Genomic DNA, 9,669 nt, shown 5'->3' on the forward strand with positions numbered 1-9,669 from the left:
AGAGTGTGAAGGTGCGAGCAAGCAGGATGGGAGGGGGAGGGGGAGGGGCAAACTGAGAGGGAGAGAAAGAATCTCAAGCAGGCTCCACACCCAGCACAGAGTCTGACCCAAGGGGTGGGGGTGGAGGGAATCAATCTCACCACCCTGAGATCATGACCTGAGCTGAAATCAAGATGGTTGCTTAACCAACTGAGCCACCCAGGCACCCCAGAAATAAACAAATTTTAAACCTAATATTGAACAATCTATACTTGTATTCTTCAGCTCATTTTTGGAGACTACATCCTGAGTTGCACAAACCACAGATGTGAACCAGTATGGCAATTCTCATATTTTAAATTATGATTTGCCATATCTCTTATAAGCTGCATTGAATACTTTCGTATGTTTCTAGCACCCTGAGTATTTTCCCCCTCACTTATCTGGGATTAAATAGAACTATGGTTTATGATGGCCTCATGGATGATATTCTTAAATTACTTGAGTAATACTAAACTTTAGTAATACTAATTTCCTAAATTAGCTGATTTTAAAGAATGTCCTAGTTCAAGCCTCTCTGTGGCATTACCACAGAGAATGGCTTCTTTTGTGCCCCCAGGTAAAAATGTGTTATAAAACAGATTACAATGCATCTTCAGTGTCTAGATGCTCTGGTGTTTGACATTTTAAATAGGAAGGTATAAATACTGACATCAAATCTGCTGAGTAAAATTAAAACAAAGGCCAAATAAGAAAGCAGAATTCACAAGAAAAATTAAATTATTCCACATTTTTATACGAATGAAAGTAGGAGGTCAAAAAATCCCTAAAATTTACCATTAGATTTTCTTTTCTTTTTTTTTTTTTAAGTAATCTCTACACCCAACGTGGGGCTCAAACTCACAATCCTGAGATCAAAAGTCCCATCCTCCCTGGACTCAGCCAGCCAGATTCCCCCCATTGGAAAATCTGTTACATTTTTTCTTGATTGAAATTGTTTCTCATGTATAACAAGTCAAACATACAAAATATAAATGCTGTCAAGATATCATTACCAGTCTTACTGTTTCAGGACACTCTAGATACCTAGAAGTTCTTGCTATGAGTACATCCTAATGGGAAAGACCCTGGGTTTTAGTCTGAGATCCAAGACTTGCTGAGTGCCAGTGGATGGGTCACTTAATGTTTCCAGATTCTAAAGTTTTCTTCCTGCCTTTTCTTCATCATAAAATTATTTTAAAACCCACAGTAATACCTGACATGCTTTTAAAACTCTACATAGCTGTAAAGTGTTATTTCACTTCAGGAACTAATATGTACCACAGATGTTCAATAAAGATTAGCACTGATTCAAGAATCACTTATGACCATAAAAAGGATTTCAATTCTGTTCAGTGCTACCAAAAAAGAGGCCTTTCCTTGAGGTGATTACTCTGTTTCAGTGGTTCCCAAAGCTGGCTGCTCAGACTGATGTTTAAGAATCACTGCTTCTAAAAAGGTTTCATCTCTGAGATTAAATTCAAACAACCCAAGAGAAATTCTGCAAGGCAGGCACATTTCTTTACTTGAAAATCACACTCAGGGTAGGAAGGGATGAAAAATGATTAGCACCCAGGAAATGACATTACTTCCTACCTACCCAAGAGTTTGACCACTGTCCAAGCTGATCTTCCCCCTTTCTTTTTTTTTTTTTTTTAAGATTTTATTTATTTATTCATGAGAGACACAGCAGGGAACCTGATGCAGGACTCGATCCCAGGACCCCAGGATCATGACCTGAGCTGAAGGCAGATGCTTAACCATCTGAGCCACCCAGGTACCCTGATCTTCCCCCTTTCATCTTATGCCCATAGCTGACCTTTGCCTCAAAGACAATCATCCACAGATATTAACCTCTTCTCCTGATCAGACAACAAAGGCTGGGAAGTTTACTTAGATTTTATTATTCTCAGAAGCAGAATAAACTAAAACAATGAGATTTAACACACAGTCTTTAACATAAAGATTTATAAAAGAAAACAAGGGCAATTACCCAAAATTAAAAGAACAGCTAACTGTTATGGTATAAGGTAAGTGAGTTTACTAAGAAATGTAATTTTTAATTAATTCACCATGTAGTATTTCCTACAGGTTAGTAATAATCTGACAGTCTGTCTTGATTAAACTGGAATGTTCTAAACACTATGAAAATAAAGGGAAATCTCACTAAAATGAGTCAGGAGGCCAGAAGGGGAACCTCTCACACCCTATAACTAGTCATCAACTGCAGACCCCAACAGAAAGGGAGGTGCCTTGCATTCCCAACAGGAAGAAGCCTATCCTTTACTACGTCTGTAGGAGGAAGAGATTTTTCACCTTGCCCAGCAACAGCCCAGCCAATGAGAGACTGTCACAACTCAAGCCAATGAGAAGGCACTACACTTCGGTTTACTCCAGTGGACTTTTGTTAAAGCCTTTTCCAACTTCCCCCTTTCCTCTGTACAAGGCCATTCTTCTTTGTTCTCTAGATCTGCCTATGGTTTTGCCATATCTTGCTTGTCCTGAATTCTAATTTTTTGCTATTCCCAAATAAACCCATTTTTGCTGGTAAAATAATAGACAGTTTTATTTCTAAGGTTAACAACACAAAATGATAAACAGCTAAGATTTCTTTCACCTAAGAACCTCCCAACCTACCAAGTTTAGGAAAAACCACAACTTCATACTCATCTACTCCCCTCACTGTTTCCCTCTCCCCTTTGCACATTTTTCTTGAGAAATGTTACCATAACATTACTTCTGTAATGACCTTGCCCAAAAGATTCAGTCTGAATCTAATCTTGAGAAAACAATTAGATAAAACAAAGGACATTCTGCAAAACAACTAGCCTGGGTACTTAAAACTATTACAACAGAATGAGCAACTACAAAAGGCTGAGGAGTTGTTCTAGATTAAAGGAGCCTAAAGAGAAATGACAGGTAAATGCAATACGCAGTTCTTAATCAGAAACAACATCAAAAAAAGGGACATCATTGGGGCGCCTGGGTGGCTCAGTCCTTAAGCTTCTACCTTCGGCTCAGGTCACGATCTCAGGTTCCTGGTATCGAGCCCTGCATCGGGCTCTCTGCTCAGCGGAAAGCCTGCTTCTCCCTCACCCACTTCCCCTGCTTGTGTTCCCTCTCTCGCTGTGTCTCTCTCTGTCAAGTAAATAAAATCTTTAAAAAAAAAGAAAGGGACATTATTAGGTATAAAAGACACTGTTGGGACAACTGGGGAAAAAAAATCATACCAATATTAAATTTCCAAGTGTGATGATAAGTACGTGGCCATTATGTTAAAAAAAAAAATCCTTTTCCTTAAGAGATACACAGTACTTAGAGGTACAACGTCACAACTTCTGCAATTAACTCTCAAGTGGTTCAGGAAAAAGTTCTGTGTGTGTGCTTATGTGTGTGAATAGAGAGAGGGAGAGACTAAGCAAGTGTGATAAGTCAAGGATACTCAGGGGCTCATTTGACTAGTCTTGCCAGTTTTCTGAATGTTTGAAATTTTCAAAAAAAGAAACTGAGGAAGAAATGAAATGTTACTCACTAGCTGTTTGACTTGAACTGCCTGAGGAATCCCAGCTGGTTGTGAAAGGATGGGGCCCGGCTGTGCAAGTTTGATCTGGACTGGAGCAATGACGGCCTTGTCAGATGTGGTCCCAGCAGAAGTAACAACAGGTTTCACAGATGGAAGACAGAGAGCTGCTGCGGAAGCTTCTCCGAAAGTTACTGAGGGAAGGGCCAGCGTGACTGCTGCCCCAGAGACAACTGGCTTTTCAGGTTGAAGCGAGACTGCTGTAACTGTATTCTGTATAGATGTCACAAGTGGTTTTGGAGTCTGAAGCAAAACAGTTCCAGCTGTTGTTCCTCCTGGTGCAGCACATGGACCCACAGAATGAAGTGTCACAACTCCAGTTTTTGCTCCCCCTGGACCAGCGAGTGGATTCAGAGTCGGCACTGACACAGTACTGGGTGTTGTTGCTCCGGAAACAATGATGGGTTTTTCAGACTGGATTGAGCAAACTGTTGTCGTCACCACAGGAGAAGTGGTTGCTGTTGTGGTACAGGTAGCAATGACTACCTCATTAGAGGTCTGCTGAACACACTGCTGAATAAAGCTCTGGGAGCTGGGCATGAGTTGTCGTAAGGCATTCACACTTTTCTAGAAACAGGGGAGAAAAAAGAACCTGATAACTAAATAAATTAGCTGCTAGTAAAATAGAATTACTTTGTATTTCATAGCTTTACAATATAAGATAAATCAAAAGTATACCAGGTATTTCAGTTGAGTAAATCTGGTATCACTTGATAGTCATATCCTGCCAATATCCAGGATACAACCAATTTAAAGCACAAAAGTGCTTTATTTTTCAATACAAAATTATTATCTCTCAGTATTAAATTTATTTTATATCCCTCAAGATCCATTTGGTAAAATAAAACACTGTGTCATACTTGTTTGTATTTACTTATACCCCATAATAGATCACTAATAATTATTCTATCAGTAAATTTCTTTATATGACAATAGAATCTAAAAAAAAAAAAGTTTTTGTTAATTAACTTTCAAACTTTGGATAAAAACAGTCTTTAAATCAAAATAAAACCAATACAGGGGCGCCTGGGTGGCTCAGTCGTTAAGTGTTTGCCTTCGGCTCAGGTCATGGTCCCAGGGTCCTGGGATCGAGCCCCGCATCGGGCTCCCTGCTCGGCGGGAAGCCTGCTTCTCCCTCTCCCACTCCCTCTGCCTGTGTTCCCTCTCTCGCTGTGTCTCTCTCTGTCAAATAAATAAATAAAATCTTTAAAAAAAAATAAAATAAAATAAAAAATAAAACTAATACATGGGATGCCTGGGTGGCTCAGTTAAGTGTCTGCCGTCGGTTCGGATCGTGATCCTGGGGTCCTGGGATCGAGCCCCACATCGGGCTCCTTGCTCAGCGGGGAGCCTGCTTCTCCCTCTGCCTGCCGCTCCCCCTGCTTGTGCTCTCTCTCTCTGACAAATAAATAAAATCTTTTTTTTTTTTTTTTTTTTAAAGATTTTATTTATTTATTTGAGAGAGAGAATGAGAGACAGAGAGCATGAGAGGGGGGAGGGTCAGAGGGAGAAGCAGACTCCCTGCTGAGCAGGGAGCCCGATGCGGGACTCGATCCCGGGACTCCAGGATCATGACCTGAGCCGAAGGCAGTCGCTTAACCAACTGAGCCACCCAGGCGCCCCTAAATAAAATCTTTTAAAAAACAAAATAAAACTAATACAAACAAGGTCAATTTCCTTAATTGAGCTAGAATATTTTCTGACTAGATTTTAAGTTGGTGTTTCTCCTTGTATCTTTCTGAAAGAGTAATGGCAGTTCAAACTAAAAAGTAGAACATTCTGCCTTTTCATCCTTGGGGGTTTTGTTTGTTTTTGTTTTTGAGTAAGGAAAAAAAATGGAAAAGGAGGTAGATAGTAGATTATCTTTTGGTGAATTCAAGGGCTGTTTGGAAGTTTTCCTTGTTTTGACACTTAAATAAAGGCAGTCTGACTGAATTTTAGAAGCAAATGAGAACCATTGTTCTTCCTTTCCTTTCCTTTTAGTTACATCTTTTACTTTTTTTTTTATTAAAAAGGATTGAGAAGTTCTTCTCTGAAGGTTTTCAAATATGTATATAAATGGTAACAAAGGAAAGTAAGAAGCAGAGTCTCATAATCTTTTTCCCAACTCAAAAAATGGTGGGAAACAAGCTGCTTTGGAAATATATGAACAAATGAAGTGATCTGATTAAATTTAAGCTAGAAATCTAATATGAAGGGGTCCTGAGAAAAACACAATTGGAACAAATGTTAAAATAATCAGACTCAAAGAGACTATTATAAAACTGTATATTAAATTATCTCTTGATCAGCTGGCCAGAGATTAAATGCTGAATCCCTCATCTCTACGCAACATTCAATGCTCAAGAGCTCTCAAAAATGGGGGGAAAAAATCTCAAGAAACAAATCACAAGGCTTAATAGATCCTTAGAAAATACATACAAACCACAAAAATTATGGTGTAGTATTTGGTAACTTTAAGGTAGTGTTACCCAGCAAGCAGAGTCAGATAAGATAAATTCTGGACCTGTAAGTTTGATAAATTAGTCGATATAAACAGTTTATCTCTAAAATGGAAAATACTATAATATCTAGCACCTAGTATCCTCAAAAGACTGATATGAAAAATAAGTGTAAACACTGCAAAGTAAAAGTAAAGTATCTAGCAAAGCATAGGATGAGTAAGAACATATGTGATTTCCTCCCTTCTCCCCCAGTGTCTCCAGTGAGTATGAAATATAGATAAATTCAAGAATTGTCAGGGTCATGTAGACAACCTATAGCTCAAAGAACTTTTGCACTGAAAGGGACCCAAGGAAGAACTGCCTCTAATTTCTCAATCAAGAGGATCATCCAAAAACAGGGCACTAGTCATTTGATATTAGATATTATGCTGAAGCTTCAACCTCCCTGTGCCCAGACCAAGTCTCCTCTAGCTAAAACATTCTCAGTTTCTTTAGCCACATTTTGTATCACATGATTGGCACACTCCTAATCAATGTGCTCACCCTCCTAGTGACAGTTTCCATTATTTTAATATCCTTCTGAAAATGTGGTGCTCCATTTCCCTTCCCACTCTTTTTTTACGAGGCAACCAAAAGGAGTCTTCCACTGTGATGCCTCTTTCATCTCCTCTAGACAATTAAACCAAATAGTTCTTTTTAAATTTTTTAAAGATGTATTTATTTATTTGGGGGAGAGAGAGAGAGATTCAGAGAGCGAGCATGAGCAGGAGGGGCAGAGGGAGAGAGAATCTTGAGCACACTCCACACTGAGCCCAACACAGGGCTCAATCTCACAACCCTGAGATCACGACCTGAGCCGAAACCAAGAGTCGGACATTCAACCAACTGCCCCACCCAGGCACCCCTAAACCAAATATTTCTAAAGGCCACTCCTCATTCCATTATTTCAAAATTTATGGGATGACTCTGTGGTTAACTATAATTCCAGTTCTTTAATGACTTTTTAAATTTCAACTGGATTCCTCTTCAGCTTCTGAGTATCCAAAAAAAAAAAAAAAATTTTTATAGTCTCTTGTTATCAAATATACTATTCTATGTCAAAATTCTACTTTATTCAACAAACCTTAGAAAAGAGTATGCTTACTAACAGTATAAATCAATTTTTAAAAATAACAGCTTTCCCACCAACTTTGGCACTATTTGATTTATTATTTCTAGGAGAATATGAGTCATTAGGACAAAGAAGAGGCCCTATTTTAAAGGAAAAGTCAAGCCTTTTAAGATGCAAGCTTTACCAATATAATCATTAAGTTATGTTCATGAATGAGATGTTACTTTTATTTTCTCAAAGTGTTCCAATCCAAAGAATATGGACTATGAACATTCTTAACAGATTACAACATTTGAGAGCTTTCTCCTACATTGTTAGTATCTTCACATAGCTATCTTATTGAAATATTCAGGATTCCAATTATTTTTAAAAATTATTTTAAGGTAATCTAACTCAAATAATTTCTTCAAAGTAACACATAACTTTACCTTAAGAAAAGGAACTAGGTGAGGCTGAGGTGAAGACTTGAGTTCAACATACAGTTGTCTAGTAAATTCTTCAGCTTCAATTTTTCCATCCTGAGAACGGCAGAAAGAAAAATACTTTTAGGTTTACAAATATTTTAAAAGAGGAAAGGCGTGTAACTCATGATTGATGTAAGGAGGTAAAAGACCTACCTGTACTGTGAAAACTATAATTGAACAGGACACAAATAAATGGAACCATATGCTATGTTCATGCACTGGAAGAATTAATACTGTTCAAGTCTCTATACTACCCAAAGCAACCTACAGTTTCAGTGCAATCCTTATCAAAACACCACCAACAGCATTTTTCACAGAATTAGAACAAATAATCCTAAAATTTGTGTGGAACCACAAAAGACCCTGAACAGCCAAAGCAATCTTGATGAAGAACAAAGATGGAGGTATCACAATCCCAGATTTCAAATTCTATTACAAAGCTATAGTAATCAAAACAGTATGGTACTGACACAAAAAAAGACACAGAGATCAATGGAACAGAATAGAGAGCTAAGAAATAAACCCACAATCATATGGTCAATTAATCTACAACAAAGAAGGCAAGAATATACCATGGGGAAAAGATAGTCTCTTCAATAAATGGTGTTGGGAAAACTGGACAGCTATATGCAAAAGAATGAAACTGGACCACTTTCTTAAATAACATACCCAAAAATAAACTCAAAATGGATTAAAGACCTAAATGTGAAACTCAAAACTATAAAGGTCCCAGAAGAAAATATAGGTGGTAACCCCTGGATTATTAGCCTTAGCAATATTTTTCTGGATATGCCTTCTTAGGCAAAGGAAATAAAAGCAAAAATAAATTACTGAGGCTATATCAAACTGAAAAGCTTTTGCAGAGTAAAGGAAACCATCAACAAAACAAAAAGGCAACATACTGAATAGGGAGAAGATATTCGCAAATGTCATATCTGATAAGGGGTTAAGATCCAAAATATACAAAGAATTCATAGAATTCAATGGCCAAAAATAATCTGATTAAAAATAGACTGAGGGGGCACCTGGGTGGCTCAGTCATTAAGCGTCTGCCTTCAGCTCAGGTCATGATCCCAGGGTTCTGGGATCGAGCTCCGCATCGGGCTCCCTGCTCAGCGGGAAGCCTGCTTCTCCATCTCCACTCCCCCTGCTTGTGTTCCCTCTCTCGCTGTGTCTCTGTCAAATAAATAAAATCTTAAAAAAAAAAAAAAACAGACTGAGGACCTGAATAGACATTTTTCCAAAGAAGACTTAGGATGGCCAACAGACACATGAAAAGATGCTCAACATCACTAATCATCAGGGAAATGAAAATAAAAACCACAATGATATATTACCTCACACCAGTCAAAATGGCTAACATCAAAAGGACAAGAAATAACAAGTGTTGGCAAGGATGTAGGGGAAAGGAAACCCTTGTGGACTGTTGGTAGGAATATAAATTGGTGTAGTCACTGTGGAAAACAGTATGAAGGTTTCTCAAAAATTTTTAAATTGAACATACAATCCAGTAATTCCACTTCTGAGGATTTACCCAAAGAAAACAAAAACACTAATTTGTAAAGATATATGCACTCCTATGTTTACTGAGCACTGTTTACAATAGCCAAGACATGAAAGCAACGTAAGCGTCCATTAATAGAGGACTAAAGAAGATGTGGTATATATATACAATGGAATATTACTCAGCCATGAAATAGAATGAGATCTTGCCATTCACAACATGGATGGACTTAGAGGGTTTTATGCTAACTGAAATAAATCAGAGAAAGACAAATACTGTAAGATTTCATATATATATATATATATATATGCAATTTATTTTTTTTTAAAGATTTCAGTCTTTTTTTTTTTTCTTTAAAGATTTTATCTATCTATTTGACAGAGAGAGACACAGCGAGAGAGGGAACACAAGCACCTACACCTAAAAGTAATACAATATCTATGTTAACTATACTTCAATCAAAACACCTAAAAGTAATACAATATCTATGTTAACTATACTTAAAAGTAATACAATATCTATGTTAACTATACTTCAATCAAAAATTA

General features: G+C 37.6%; 1 protein-coding gene across 1 annotated transcript in view; it reads right to left on the reverse strand.

Moving 5' to 3' along the window:
* TAF4B (TATA-box binding protein associated factor 4b) overlaps window positions 1-9,669 on the reverse strand; it is a 124,588-nt gene that overhangs the window by 94,048 nt on the left and 20,871 nt on the right. The window contains exons 6-7 of the mRNA XM_032421293.1: window positions 7,582-7,671; window positions 3,551-4,165 (exon numbers count right to left, since the gene is read on the reverse strand). Coding sequence (XP_032277184.1) covers window positions 3,551-4,165; window positions 7,582-7,671 — 705 coding nt within the window. The remainder of the gene's footprint in view (window positions 1-3,550; window positions 4,166-7,581; window positions 7,672-9,669) is intronic.

This window comes from Phoca vitulina, unplaced genomic scaffold (assembly GCF_004348235.1).
Source record: "Phoca vitulina isolate PV1807 unplaced genomic scaffold, GSC_HSeal_1.0 scaffold24, whole genome shotgun sequence".
Taxonomy (NCBI): Eukaryota; Metazoa; Chordata; class Mammalia; order Carnivora; family Phocidae; genus Phoca; species Phoca vitulina.